This window comes from Oryctolagus cuniculus, chromosome 20, assembly GCF_964237555.1.
Source record: "Oryctolagus cuniculus chromosome 20, mOryCun1.1, whole genome shotgun sequence".
NCBI lineage: Eukaryota > Metazoa > Chordata > Mammalia > Lagomorpha > Leporidae > Oryctolagus > Oryctolagus cuniculus.
In genome coordinates, this window is record NC_091451.1 from 36,514,489 (window position 1) to 36,529,531 (window position 15,043).

General features: G+C 49.9%; 1 protein-coding gene across 2 annotated transcripts in view; it reads right to left on the reverse strand.

Moving 5' to 3' along the window:
• The window catches only part of RPS6KA5 (ribosomal protein S6 kinase A5), a 174,128-nt gene extending 161,019 nt beyond the window's left edge, over positions 1–13,109 (reverse strand). Inside the window, exon 1 of one of the 2 annotated variants that reach the window (XM_002719601.5) lies at positions 12,725–13,109. In XM_002719601.5, the coding sequence (XP_002719647.2) occupies positions 12,725–12,827 (103 nt within the window). In that variant the 5' untranslated portion in view covers positions 12,828–13,109. The remainder of the gene's footprint in view (positions 1–12,724) is intronic. The other variant, XM_051826133.2, reaches the window with a different exon arrangement.
• Positions 13,110–15,043: the final 1,934 nt, after the last annotated feature.

Consider the following 15,043-nt stretch of genomic DNA (forward strand, 5'->3'; position numbering starts at 1 on the left):
TGCAGGGCTTGGTTCTGAGTCTTCTCCTTCTCCTTCCACTCTGCAACCTCTCTGAAGGTGATTTCACCTGCCACCTTGGCTTTAAGTGCCAGCTCACTGCCAACAATGCCAAGATCCTTTTTAAAAGATTTACTTATATTTAAAAAGCAGAGATAGAGAGAGAAGGAGAGGTGAGATCATCCATCTGCTGGTTCACCCCCTAAGTGGCCACAACAGCCAGGGCTGGGCCGAGGCCAGGAGCCAGGAGCTTCTTCCGGGTTTCCCACATGGATGCAAGGGGCCCCAAGGACTTGGGCCATCTTCTACTGCTATCCCAGCTGCATTAGCAGGGAGCTGTATCAGAGCGGAGCAGCCAGGATTCGAACCAGTGCTCACATGAGATACCAGCACTGCAGGAGGAGGCTTAGCCTTCCACACTACAGCACCAGTCCTGACATCAGGATTCTTATCTGCACCCAAGACCTCCTTCCCAAGCTCCAGACGGGTACCTCCCACTGACATAAAGCACAGTGGTTTAGAGTGGCCTTGGGGCCACAACCGCCTCAAAACAAGTCTTCTCCTTATCTCCTGGGCAACCCTGACTTCTCTGAGACTCAGTTTCCTCTTCTAACTTGGAATAATAACAACAGTACTCACTGCATGGGGTTGTGTGGATCCAATGAGCTGACGAAAGCACCTACTCAAAGCACATAATAAGCTTTCACCGCCTAGGTTACCATTACCAGACTCGTCCCTCAGAAGATGTCAAGGGCACCTCCAGCTCACTTTGATTGGTTAAAACGGCATCCTATCTTTTCTGTCCTCCCCCCGCCCCCACCCCAAATGCATCTCCCCTGGCTCACTACCTGTGAATTCCAAGCAGAACTCTAGGATGACCTGGATGATCCCAGCCTTTATATGATCTCCTCCTGAGTGAGTGAGTAAAATGAGCTATCACTCTCGAGACAAGGGGATTTGGCATGTGTAATTAAGTTGATCTCATGACAGAAAAATTATCCAGGCAGTCCCAAACTAATCACATGAGCTTCCTTCAATCTGGGCCCACAGGTTAGAGAAAGTCTGGAAGTCAGAAGACAGTCAAAACACGAGAAGGACTCCAGACGCTCCTGCTGGTCTGAAATGGAGGGGTGGCCCCTAGGAGCTGAGCGCGGCTCTGATGGACAGCCAGCGCAGACACTGGAGCCTCAGACTGACCACCACACGGACTGAATGCCGCCAGCTGAGCTGCGAAGTGGACTTTTACCCAGGAGCTCCGGACAAGAACTCAGTCTGGCTAACTCCTTGATTTTAGCCTTTGTACGCAGTGACCAAACCCCAGACAGGCCTTGAGGAAGTCTAAGCTCCTGAACCAACAGGTGGGAGTCATTACAAGCCACTCTGAGTGTGATTTCCTTCTTACGCAGCAACCTAAAGCTAACGCACCATTTCAACCAACAGCACCTGCTCCAGCCAGAGAGCCCGGCACTGATACATCCGGATCTGCTGAACTACCTCCTAAACACACCTCAAATACCCTCGCTGCGCTGAATCCCCCCTGTGACCTGATCTGCACCTCCCCGTTCCATCTGAACTCCTGCAACGGCATCGTAACCAGCCTCCTTTTCCAGTCTTTCCTCCTATTCTCCTCACAGCAATGAGAATCACATCTCAAAATGCAGCACCGAATCCCATCACTCCCCAATTAAAACTCCAAGGTGTCCCAGCGCGCTCACTGCCCGCACACTCTACTGGAACCTGCAGAAGCCTGCATGAAACAGCCTGGCTACATTTCCAGCCCCATTTTCTGAGCATTATGATGCTCAAGCCAGAGGCCTCTCTAGCAGGAAGCCCTGTGTGCCGAGCCGCTGCACGATGCAGGACCATCTGGGATGCTTCTTTTGGCAGAAATGCTTTGTCCTGGGCTGGCACTGTGGCGTCGCAGGTAAAGCCGCTGTCTTCAGTGCCAGCATCCCATATGGGTGCCAGTTCAAGTCCTGAATGCTCCACTTCCAATCCAGCTCTCTGCTGTGGCCTGGTAAAGCAGAAGAGATGGCCCAAGTCCTTGGGCCCCTGCACCCACGTGGGAGGGTGGGAGGAAGCTCCTGGCTCCTGGCTTCGGATCAGCCCAGCTCCGGCCGTTGCGGCCATTTGGGGAGTGGACCAGCAGGTGGAAGATATCTCTTCCCCCACCCCACCTCTGCCTCTCTGTAACTCTGTCTTTCAGATAAATAGATAAATCTTAAAAAAAAAAAAAAAAAAGAAAGAAAGAAAGAAAGAAATGCTTTGTCCTCCACACTCTTCATCCCACAGCAGCCAGGGTCTCTGCTTAGGGCACGGTGCTTCAGACATCTGCCCGCAGTCCTCACTCGATTCGTTAATGGCACTGTTGTTAGTTATGGCACTTATTATTAGTGCTATTATTATTCTTTATTATCATGAACTAATTTATTATTAATAATTATTATTGACACTTATTATTAGTTCATGGCTTTCAAGGCCAAGCTCTCCCACCGAGCCCTGAGCACCTTCACAGGGCCTACCCCAGCTGCAATCACCGAAGATTTGGGTGATTACATATTTAAGGTCTCTCTCTTAGGTATTACTCAGTGATGGCAAGAGCTATGCCCAATATGCTCCCTACAAATACCCAATGTCTACGACAATGCGAGGCACAGGCAAAATCCACTAAATCCTTAAAAGACGAACAAAACTGTAGCTGTCGGGCCCAACTGATACATGGCAAAATTAGGTCAAAAGTTAGGAGTTTGAATCGTGTGTGGCCTCATTAGATTTGTTCCCATTCTAGCACCAATCATGCTTCCTTAACAACAACCGACCTAAGTCTCCAGGTCACGGGAGTGGGTCAGCGCAAACACACTGCCGAGATTCAGTGTTCAAGCCCTCTGAATGAAGCATCATGTTCAGATACAAAGTGAGACATTATCCTCACTACATACTTTAAATCATTTTTCCTTTAGGGAAAACAGGCGTTCCCGGTACAGCTTATTGATGTGGTCAGAGCAGAGAGTGCTTCAGCTGACCACACTGCCCGGCCAGCTGAGGTTGGGACAGTCCACGAGTGTGGGAAACTGGCTGGGCCAAGGCAGCCCTGCCCAGTCCCTGCCTCACGCCTCTAGGATCCCTGTGGTGTGCCTGGCTTGACTGATTTATCATTATGTACAAAGAGGAGAAGTGCTATCAACTAATCGCAGCCCTTGCTTTTTTCTTGTTAGGAGAAAAACAAAGATCGCATGAATACCACAGGACAAAGATTTTATTTAAGAAGTCAAATACTGGATAAAAAGTAGAGTATCTTCCCATAGTTTCCATATTACTTACATTTACATATGCTTACACACAAATATACTCACTTAATTACATGTTTACCTTGTTCCTGCCTTGGTCCAGAAAATATTTAAGGCAGATTACAAGGATTAATTAAAGCATAAGAAAAGAAGAAAGAAAAATAACAAGAATAACAGCACAAATGGCTCAAGATGCAGCCAGACCCAATTTCACGTGGTTGTGGGTCTGAGATGTGAAGCCTTCTCGTGCCTGCCCTGGTGGAAGAAGACTGCTCAGAGACCCAGTGCAGAGTGTCCCTGGGAAAACAGAACAGCTGGTCAAGCACAGCCCGCGGCTCCTCGGGGGCCCGCGGGGAGGACTCCCATCTCCTACCAGGACAGCTGCTAACCGGTGACTGCTTCCCACTCTGCCGTGGCTCGGTTGCAGATGCTAGGGCTCCTCAAGCGGAAGCAGGATGTACTAGTTCCCTCTCGCTGCTATAAAATGAACATAAACTTGATGGCTTACACACAACACAAACGTATTTTCTTACAGTTTCAAGGATCCTAAGTCTGAAGCTGCATCTTGGGGAGCTAAAATCAAGCAGAGCTGTGCTCCTGGTGGACACTCCAGGGGGAAATCTGACCCAGCCTCCACAGGCTGCCCCATTCCTTAGCCCTGGGCCAGCCTCTTCCCTCGGTGCCGTCACTCTGCTGTCTCCTTGCCACAGCTCCTTCTCTTTCTCTGCCTCTGCTTCTGTCTTCACATCACCTCCTCTGGCCCCGTCTCACAAGGAAGGACCCACTGGTAACACCGGGCCCACCTGTATAACCCGAGATAGTCTCCCCATCTCGGGTGCTTAAGCACACCTGCAGGGTATCTTTTGCCAGGTAATGTGCGACATATTCACAGGGCTCCAGGGATGGTGGGGGTCATGGGTCATTATTCAGCCTACCACCAAGTCTCCCTCATGTACCTGTGTGCAGCTACCCAAACTGTAAAGATGGCATATCTACAAGGTAACAGTGAGAGTCACAAATGGAAAATTTAATCAAAAAAGTGTTTAAATACAAGGCTTAATGACAGAATTCTTGCAAGTACCAGGTGCACTTTCTATATTGCAAATAATCTGATACACAAAAATATTTACACAATTTTCTGTCAAGAACACATTGATTAAATAAAAAATCACATCTACACAAAAACTTGAGTGTAGAATAAAATCCCTGCAATACCAATACTAAAAATTAAGAGCTTTCTCTCCCTATAGTCACAAGGGAAGACGTCTAATGAATATTGAAAAAAGAAAGAAAAAAAGAGAGAAAGAAAGAAAGACAGATGAATCAGCTCACTCACAACTTTAGGAATACATAAAATCGGAGAACTCATCTGGTTTTGGAGAAAGAGCTATGTCTGAACCAAGAGGGACATTGCTAGAAACACACACAATGAGGTCAAGATTCTATTTTAGACCCTGTTCATCTTCCTTGGCAAACAAGAGGCATGGAGGAGTGATCACACCTTTGAGGTGCATAGATGGATCTGTAAATCATTATGGGAGCCCAGAGGAGAGAACTATGACAGTCCCCCCCCCCCCCGCACTGCATTTTGGAACTGACATCTCCCCACAATGTAGTTCATCGTGCGGAAGCTGCGACCAACACATGATGGCATTATGCTAGCTTCTCCCTGGAGGAGTGCTCGCCAAGGATCAGCTTCTCTCAGGGAAACAACTCTGTCCTGCTCATCCAACCACTTGTCGCCAGGAAGCTGAGGTTTCAACACACTTCCTTGCTTTGCAATACAAGTTAATTTGGTTCTGCTACAACATCAGACTTACCACTTGAGGTTTCCCCTTATAGATTATATAACTGAAATAGACTTAAGTCGCCCTGAACTTGAAGGCTGAGATACCAGCTTCTGCTCCTCAAGGGATCATTTTCTTAATCTCTAAACCTCAAGGGAGAGTGAAAAGGGTTTTTCTTCTAAGATCTGAGTTCTTACCTTCCTGATGCAGCCTAGAAAACCTACTCTTCTCAGAATGAGCGAAGTTTGAAAAAGGGAGAAGTTCTATAAAACACACACTTGCAGACACACAAGTACTTATTTACACTCAGATAGTTTATAAGAAGTAAAGCTGCATTATACTCAAGATCACAAGAATTGATACTGAAGTCTTCTGATGTATTTTACTGTAGGTAGTAGTTATATGCTCCTAAAGAGCTAATTACAAGTTATAGATAGATACATATGATAGATAGATAGATGATAACTTGTATGTATACATATACAAGCAGAGTTACAGAGAGAATCTTCCTTCTGCTGATTCACTCCCCAGATGGCAGCAACGGCTGGGCTGATCCAGCTGGGCTGATCTGAAGCCAGGAGCCAGGAGCCAGGAGCTTCTTCCCAGGTCTCCCACAGGGGCACAAAGGCCCAAGCACCGGGGCCAGCTCCCACTGTTTTCCCAGGCCATAGCAGAGAGCTGGATTGGAAGCGAACAGCCAGGACTCAAACCCGCACCCAGGTGGAGGCTTAACACAGCACCAGCCCCAGAAATGTTCTTTTTCAATGGGATTCTACACATATCCTTTGGTGAAACAGATTATAATTTTTAAAAGTAAGTCACTACTCTTAACTTCTGTCTGTACCAGAATTTCCACAGAAATTCCCAGAACACCAGCCTTATGGTAGTAAGTACCTTAGATACATGACCCAGTGGGATTTATCCCAGGTATGCAAGGTTGGATTAACACCCCAAAATTAATACAATAAAAATAACAACACTAGAACAAAAACAATCATCTCAGTAGATGCAGGCAAAGCATGTGATAAAATGCAATATCCTCATAATTTAGAAAAGCACCCAAGTCAGCAATGCAAGGGAACTCCCTTAACCTGTTACAGGACATCTATGAAAACCCACGGCTAACCAAATACTGAGAGGCTGAAGACTAAACTCCTCCCCCTAACATCAGGAACAAGACAAAGGATGGCTTCTTTTGCTCTTGAACACTGTACTGCAGGCTCCAGCCAGGGAAACTATACAAGAAAATGAAACAAAAGGCATCCAGATTGAAAAGGGAGTAGTAGAACTATCACTGTTCAGAAATGACATGACTTTGTAAGGCATCCACTACAAAACCATCAGAACTATGAAACTAATACAGCCAAGTTCACTACACAAACATAAGCTGTCTCTAGACATAATGAATAACCCAAAAGTGAAAATTTAAAACCTGCTTTTATAATAGCATCATAAAGAAAAAATACTTCTGAATAAATTTAGCAAAAGAAGTTAAACTTATACTCTGAAAACTATGAAACACCTTTGAGAGAAATGAAAAAAGACCTAAAGAAGTCGAAAGATATCAACCCTCCCAAAGCTGATCTACAAATCAATGCAATCCCTATTAGAATTCTACCACCTGGCTTCTTTGCAGAAATCAACAAGTCCACCCTAAAGTTCATGTCAACTCAAGGGACCCAGAATAACTAAAACAATCTTGAAAATGAAGACAAAGTTGCAAGATTTATTCTTCCCAATTTGAAAACTTACTGAAAAGCTGCAGGAGTCCAGTTAGTATGGTACTCGCATAGGGAGGGAGGGGGATCAGTAGAACATAACTGAGTCTGAAATAAATAAATGCATACATGTATGGCCAACTGATTTTCAACACGGGTGCAAAACAATAAAATGGGATAAGAATCTAGTTTCCAACAAATGGTGCTTGGACAACTGGATATGCAAAAGAATTAATCCAGATCACTACCTCACAGCCTACGCAAAATTAACTCTAAATGCATCAAAGATCTAAATATAACAGCTAAAATTATAAAACTCTCAGGAGAAAGCAGAGGCACTGATCGTTACAACACTGGGTTAGTCGGTGATTTCTGAGATAGGACACAAGCCAGAAAAAGGGGGAGGAGACAAAAGGTGAATTGCACTTCTGAGCTTCTCAGGACATTTTAAAAAAATAAAAACAAAACTTTTGTGTTGGGGGGAATATTTGCAAATCATGTGCCTGACAAGAGACTTATATCCTGAGTACACTTAAGAATTCCCACACCTCAGTAATTCTCAAAACTCAGGCAATTAAAAAAATGACCACAGGGTCTGAACAGACCTCTCTACAAACACACAGGGAACTGCCAGTAAGTGTGTGAAAAGACACTCAAGGTCTTTTGTGCAACACAAATGGAAACCACAGTGAAACACCACTTCACAGCTCTTCGGATGAACACAAGCAAAATGTGGCGAGTGCTGGCTGTTCCGAAGATGAAGCCCTCCCAGGCCCTGGCCGGAACAGGTACAGTCACTTGGAGAAACAGTTTGGCAGTTTGTTACAGAGTTAAACATAGACACACCACGTGATCCAGGCACTTTACTGTTGATAAACACCTAAGAGCAAAAGGAAACACAGGCCACAAAGTGCTCAGCGGCACTGTTCATCCAGCCAAAAAGGGAAACAACCCAAATGTCAATCAACCGAGGGACACAGCACAACTGACACAACGAATAGCAATCTGTCAGCAAAAGAAAACAAAGAGACCAAGAGATGCTCAAAGCAGTCTACAAGACTACAACTGGATAATTATACGACCTGAAATTTCACAGTAGGCAAATATGGAGGGAGAGGAAATAAAAACTGGTGGTTGCCCAGGGCTGGGGCTGGGTTGTGGGAATAAAGGCCCTGATGTAAATGGACACGAGTTTTCTTCTAAGGCTAATGGAAATGTTCTAAAATTAGACTGCAGGGGCAAGCCTTTGGCCTAATGGCTAAGCCACTAGTTAAGACACCATGCCCCATATCAGAGTGCCCGGGACTGACACCTGGCCCTGCACCTGACTCCAGCTTCCTGTTAGTGCAGTCCCTGGGAGGCAGTGGTGATGGCTCAAGTAACTTGGTTCCTGACAACCACCTAGGAGACCTGCATTGAGTTTATGCCTCACAGCTGTGGCCAAGCCCAGCCCTGGTCACTGCGGATGTTTGAGAAGTGAACCAATGGATGGCAGTTTCCTCTCTCTCTCTCTTTCTCCCTTCTCTCTCAGAAACAGACTTTGGAAAAATGCATTAAGTTTAAAAATGTTATAAGTATAATTAGATGGTAGTGATGATTATTTCTATAAATCTAAAATTTGTTGAACTGTATGCTTAAAGCACGTGGGTTGTGTGGTACTTAAGTTATATCTCCATAAAGTTGTTTAACCAAAAAAGACCATGGCTGTCACCTTGCTCTCTCTCTTGGATCACTTGTCCTTGGGAAACCAACTGCCCTGAGATGAGGACATCCAGCAGCCCTGTGGAGCAGTCCCCAGGCCAAGGAAGGAGTGCATCCCGCCGGAAGACACGAGTGACACCCTGGGAGGGGGACCACCAGCCCCAGACACGTCTTCAAGTGAACACAGTCCTCGCCAGCCTCCTCACCACAACCTCAGGAGGATCCCTGGGCCAGAAGCACTGAACTAAGCAACGCCCAAATTTCAGACCCACAGAAACCACACCACTTTAAGCCGCTAGGGTTTACGGTAGATAACCTTGTTCCACTCTCCTCGGTGTCAGGCTCTCTATTTTAATGACCAGCATCTGAGGAAATACCTTCCCAGCAAGTCTTTCACTTCTAAGGGTTGAGACGAGCCCCAACCAAGCATTTATCAGAGCTGCTGTCGTGTTAGTAGAACATGATGCCTTCCCCTGGCCTCAGCTGAATGATCCAAAAGTAGACTCCTGTCCAAAGCCAGGCCAAAAGAGTTCTAACCCAAGATTTTTATAACTGATGCTGAGAAGAAAGAAACAACGCACTCCTTCTAGTATCTGAAGCTGTATCATGTAAAACTCGGGGTCTCTCTGCAGCATGTGGGAACACCCAGACAGCAGTGGAGAAGAAAGAACCCATCACCCAGTGACTGGACCATAGTGGAGAATCCACCACATCGAGACACGCAGGGATACAGGAGTGGGGACAGACCACCGAAGTCCCTGGTCGCAGTCGTTCCTGATGGAACCCGGCCCTTCCGGCAGAGATGTAGGCCTTGTAACTCCAGCATCTAAACCAGTACCCAGTACCAAAGAGTTAACAAACACTTATTGAATAGAGAGAGTCAAATGACCTACCATCCTTCCCATAATATTTCCCTTTTTTCACTGCGGTATAACAGAGTCAGATTCGATTATCTGAAAGCTGAAAGGCCCAACCCCTTCTCTGCTACCTTTATACTTTGTGTTCTATTAGACCTATGGCCATCAATCCCAACTACTGCCTCACACAGCTCTTCCCCTACTGCCACAGGGCATGGCACTTTCTTAGTTATTTTTGGTATTATCGGGTCCCACAGAAGCTAGAAAACAAAGTGCTCAAGAAATGTATGTGACATTGATCTGCATTTTTTTTCTAAATATTGTATTTATCTATTTGAGACGTAGAGTTACAGAGAGAGGCAGAGACGGAGAGAAAGGTCTTCCATCTGCTGGTTCAATCCCCAAATGGCTGTAAAAGTTGGAGCCAGGCTGATCTGAAGCCAGGAGCCAGAAGCTTCTTCCAGGTCTCCCATGTTGGTGCAGGGGCCCAAGCACCTGGGCCATCTTTCGCTGCTTCCGCAGGCCATAGCAGAGAGCTGGATTAGAAGAGAAGCAGCTGGGACGTGAACTGGTGCCCATATGGGGTGCAGGCACCATGGGCAGAGGCTTAGCCTACTATGTCCCAGTGCCAATCTTCCATTCTTCAGTTTTTGTAGCAACTGTCATCAGTCCATCAACAACTTAACATTCTCACTAGACTTGCTCCTGTATTCTCACCCACTTGATGAATTCATTCAACAAATACTCGAGCCCTGACCAAACACCATGGCTGCAGGAGAGGAAGGACATGGCGTCTGCCCTCGGGACCTTACGGTCCAGCGCAGACAAGTGAGTTACTACAGTGCCGAGTGTCGGAGGTTGCCGAGGACACGTGCACAGGCTGAGAGGCAGCACCAAGGACAACAAGGAGTCTACACTGCACTTGAGAGGCAGGACAGGCACAAACAGGGTGACAGCCAGGTGATGTGACACACGTTAGGCACCAGGTGACTGACCTGCTTTCCAATTATGCTGGATTAATTTACACGATTTAAAGACACTGCTGTGGCCTGATTTTTTTTTTTAAAGATTTTATTTATTTATTTGAAAGTCAGAGTTACACAGAGAGAGGGAAGGAGAGAGAGAGAGAGGTCTTCCATCCGCTGGCTCACTCCCAATTGGCCACTACAGCTGGAGCTGCGTGGATCCGAAGCCAGGAGCCAGGAGCTTCTTCTGGGTCTCCCATGAGGGTACAGGGGCCCAAGGACTTGGGCCATCTTCTGCTTCTTTCCCCAGCCACAGCAGAGAGCTGGATTGGAAGTGGAGTGGCTGGGACTAGAACCGGCACCCATATAGGATACTGGCACTGCAGGTGGCGGCTTTACCCTCTATGCCACAGCCCCAGCCCCCGTGGCCCGATTTTTAGATGTACGTTCAATCAACACGTGATGGATGCCTTCAACGTGTCAAGCACCCTTCTCCGCAAGGCTCCAAGTGTCTCCTTCCACTCTCCCATTCTATAGATGAAAGTGGGTCTCAGGAAACGAGGCGACTTGCTTGAATCCACGTATCTAGTAAGTGTCAGGGCTGGGACTTAGAACTACGTCTTCCAGCTCCATGCCCAGGCACGCCATGCTGCTGGGTTTACCCAACTGGAGCTACTTCCATGTCCTTGCACGCGGCTCTCACTGCTTCTTGCCTTCATCCTACGGAACACAATACAGGGTTCTGCACAAACGGGCAGTTACCCACTGCCTAGATGCCCGTCCCCATTCTGAGAAGGGACTGTATCAGATCAAATTACTCTGGTGCCTATTATAGCATCCTGGGCTGACAGGAGTGCAGTTGGCTGAAGATGGGTGATTCTTGCAAGTTACATTTTCACAATGTTTTTCACCACTGTATCCGGTCAGTCACTCCAGTGTTCAACAGTTATAAATCAAGATGACTATTCACTTCCCTTCACCGTTAGTTCACAGTGCTAATGAATTCAGTATAATCTCATCTTCTATCAGAAAAATTTCCAAAATGCAAACTTGAAGCTGATGATTCACTCTGTGAGTAGAGGAGGGGAATACAGCAGTACTCATTGTTTTCTCTAAAGCCAGCATTGTTTGCAAAATTCAGAAACTGTACAGTTGGTTGACTCCCAGTAACAAGTAGTTTGCTCCTTGGTCATTTAGCAAAACGCGGTTCACTGCGCCACGGTCAGTGACTAAGGAGCATTTGACTTGAAGGGCTGCCGCTGAACAGTGCAACCCTACATACATAAATCAGTGAATCATTATGTAAGACACGAAAAAAACCCAAAATCTTCAAACCAGAAAGCACCTGACACCGGGCCTGGCACAGATCAGACATCAACACCCGGTAAATGCAGACTGGTAAAAGATTTACGGTCCCTCTGAAAACATCCCTTGGCTTTTGAGAGCGAAACACGGAACATACACAGGGCATGTTAGGAACTAAAAAATACGGAGTGAGCGACTCAAGACGTCTAACAGAGGCACAGATGACCACACGGACACGGTGTAAAAATGCCAGCAGGACTCTGACATCTCTTCCATCAGGGGACCACGAGGGCACGGGCGAAACGCTCGCTACCTGGCGATCTCAGCACATGTAACAAAAACTGAAAGAGCCGGCCCCGGACTAACTTCACACTCTGTTCAAAACAGAAACAAGGTGTGCGAGGCGCCCACCTGAACCCGGGGAAGTCGACCCCAAAACGCCAGTGGGGCCGTGGCCAGTATTTGAAACAATAATGCCGACCGAGTGGTTGGCAGGCACGGTCTGCTCCGACATGCTCAAGTGTCCCTACATCTGAGACCGGGCTCCACAAAGACGAAACCCGAACCGGATGGATGGAGGGGGCCACATTGGCCATTTTCCGCAAGGAACAACCCGCACGGCCAGCATTTACCAGGTGTGCCGCTCGGGCGAGTCTGGGGTCTCGGACGGCAGAATGCAAGCGCTTCGAACGTGCGTCTCAAGAGACCTCTGACGGAAATGCAAGGCCAAGTGCAGTATCTCGCGCCGTTCGCACATCAGAGCAAGCCCTCCCCATCACTCGCGGACAGGCTCCCCCAGCGCCCGTCCCGGGGGTCGCGCCCACCCCCACCGGGATCCACCTGCAGGCCGGCGGGCGCGGTGCAGAAGCCGGGTCCCTCCGACCCCGGACGGCGCACCTCTCGCCCCCGACAGGATGCGGCGACAGATGTGTCACCTGCGCGGCCAGGGCGGCCACGCCATCCCCGGAGACGGGCGCTCGTCGCGGGGTCGGGAAAACTTTCGGCGGCCGCCGCCCGAGACCCCCGGGGCTCCCGCCGCGCGCGCCAGGCCCAGGCGCTCCGCGCCCCCTCCCCCGGCCCCGGCCGGCAGAGGGCGGGGTCGCTCACCCGTCCGCAGCTCGTGCTTGACCGTGAGGAGCTGCTCCCCCGTGTCGCCGCCGTCCCCGCTGGTCCCCGCGGCGCCGTCGCCGCTGCCGCCCTTCTCCTCCATCTTCTCCCTTTCTCCGAGCCCACGGGGCGCTCCGAGGGGGAGCGCGGGAGACAGCGGCCACCCGTCCCCTCACAACCCCTGCGGCAGCCCCGGCAGCCGGGGCGCGGCGGCTTCAGAACTCGGACGCCGAGACCAGTCTGTTTCCCGCTCTGGCCGCACGGCTCGCTCCTCCGCCTCCTCCCCCTTCGGCGGGCACCGCTAGTACCGCGCAACCAAGCGGCCCCCGGCTCCACCGCCTCCTCCGCCGGGCCGCTCCGCCCACAGCCAGCACGGTAGAGGAGCCACTCGGCCCGCCACCGCCTATTGGGCGCCGGGCGCGCGCGTCTGCCAACGCCGGCTCCCATTGGGCAACCCGCTCTGACGTTTCACGAGCAGCCCCGCCCCGCTCCTCGAATTGTTGTTGCCTGGCGGGGAGGCAGGAGAGGGAGGAGCGTGGCCGCTCCGATTGGTGAGAACCGAGGTTCTGCCCCGCCCACCTCCCTGGGTGCGCACGCGCAGCCGAGACACTCTCTTCCCTGACCTCCCCAGAACGGTCACACCCCTTATTCCCCAGCTTCTATCTGTTAGTAAACAGTGTCTAGTAGTCAGGAGGCGCTCGAGGCCTGTGATTGGCTACTGCTGAAAGAGGCGGGGAGGGCTGATTGGAACGATTGGTCCGCCAATCACGGTGGACAGAGGCGGGGCCCGGAGGAAAGCGCTTGTCACCCACGTGTTTGCGGATAAACCTCTGGTACTCAGACAGCGATCCGCAGGTGCGTGACCCCCTGGAAGACGTCATTGGCACTAGGGAGCCTTAAACGAGTTCAGTGACTTAAAATACAGGTGATTCTTGGGCATTAGAAGAATTCACAGTCCTAGCCTCCCATTAGGAATTTTGCAAAAATTTTACAAAATTTCATTTTGTGCAGGACTCCTCCTGGGAGCCGAAAGGATGGAGAGTCTAATAACATACAGCACAGCTGCTGCGCCTGATCACTTCTCAGAGGAACGCGGAACCCGACGGTGTGTGTGTGCACGCCGATACTGTAAGAGTGTGAGATAAAAAGCCAAGCTACACAGGTGGTGGAATCCCGCAGAGGGAACAGGCCATCCCCGGGGAAGAGCTGCGACAGGCTTTTAGAGCAAGGAGGCCTTGGAGGTAACCAGCTCCAGAGATGGGCAAGACGCAAGTCCCAGAGGCGGAAACAGTAACTGAGCCTAGGCCCGCAGCAGAGAGCGAGCGTGGGTGAAGTGCTGGACCCGGCCGCCCGGCAGGACAGGGCAGCTGTGGTGCGGTCACCGGGGACCTCCAGTGCCAGGCTGGACACCGCAGGCTGTATCTGGTCCGCGGTGGGAAGCTTCACACAGTAGGTGCAGTCTCCAAGCTGTTCTCTGGCAGTTAGCTTTGCTTATAAGAAGGGCGGACTACTGTGAAAGCAGGGCGGGAGCCCAGTTACAAGACCAGAACTCTGGGGCAGATACGAGAATGGGAAAAGGAGAGACTTCCAAGTGTATGTACTTGGGCATAATTCCTGTAGGCATCATCTTTTTTTTTTTTTTTTTAGATTTTTTTTGGACAGAGTTATAGACAGACAGAGAGAAAGGTCTTCCTTCCGTTGGTTCACTCCCCAAATGGCAGCCACAGCACCGATCTGAAGCCAGGAACCAGGTGCTTCCTCCTGGTCTCCCATGCGGGTGCAGGGTCCAAGCACTTGGGCCATCCTCCACTGCACCCCCCGGGGCCACAGCAGAGAGCTGGACTGGAAGAGGAGCAACCAGGACTAGAACCCAGCGCCCATATAGGATGGTGGTGCTGCAGGCAGAGGATTAACCAAGTGAGCCATGGCACCAGCCCCGGCATCAGCTTTTTTTTTTTTTTTTTTTTTTGACAGGCAGAGTGGACAGTGAGAGAGAGAGACAGAGAGAAAGGTCTTCCTTTGCCGTTGGTTCACCCTCCAATGGCCGCCGCGGCCAGCGCGCTGCGGCCGGCGCACCGCGCTGATCCGATGGCAGGAGCCAGGAGCCAGGTGCTTTTCCTGGTCTCCCATGGGGTGCAGGGCCCAAGCACCTGGGCCATCCTCCACTGCACTCCCTGGCCACAGCAGAGGGCTGGCCTGGAAGAGGGGCAACCGGGACAGAATCCGGCGCCCCGACCGGGACTAGAACCCGGTGTGCCGGCGCCGCTAGGCGGAGGATTAGCCCAGTGAGCCGCGGCGCCGGCCTGGCATCAGCTTTTA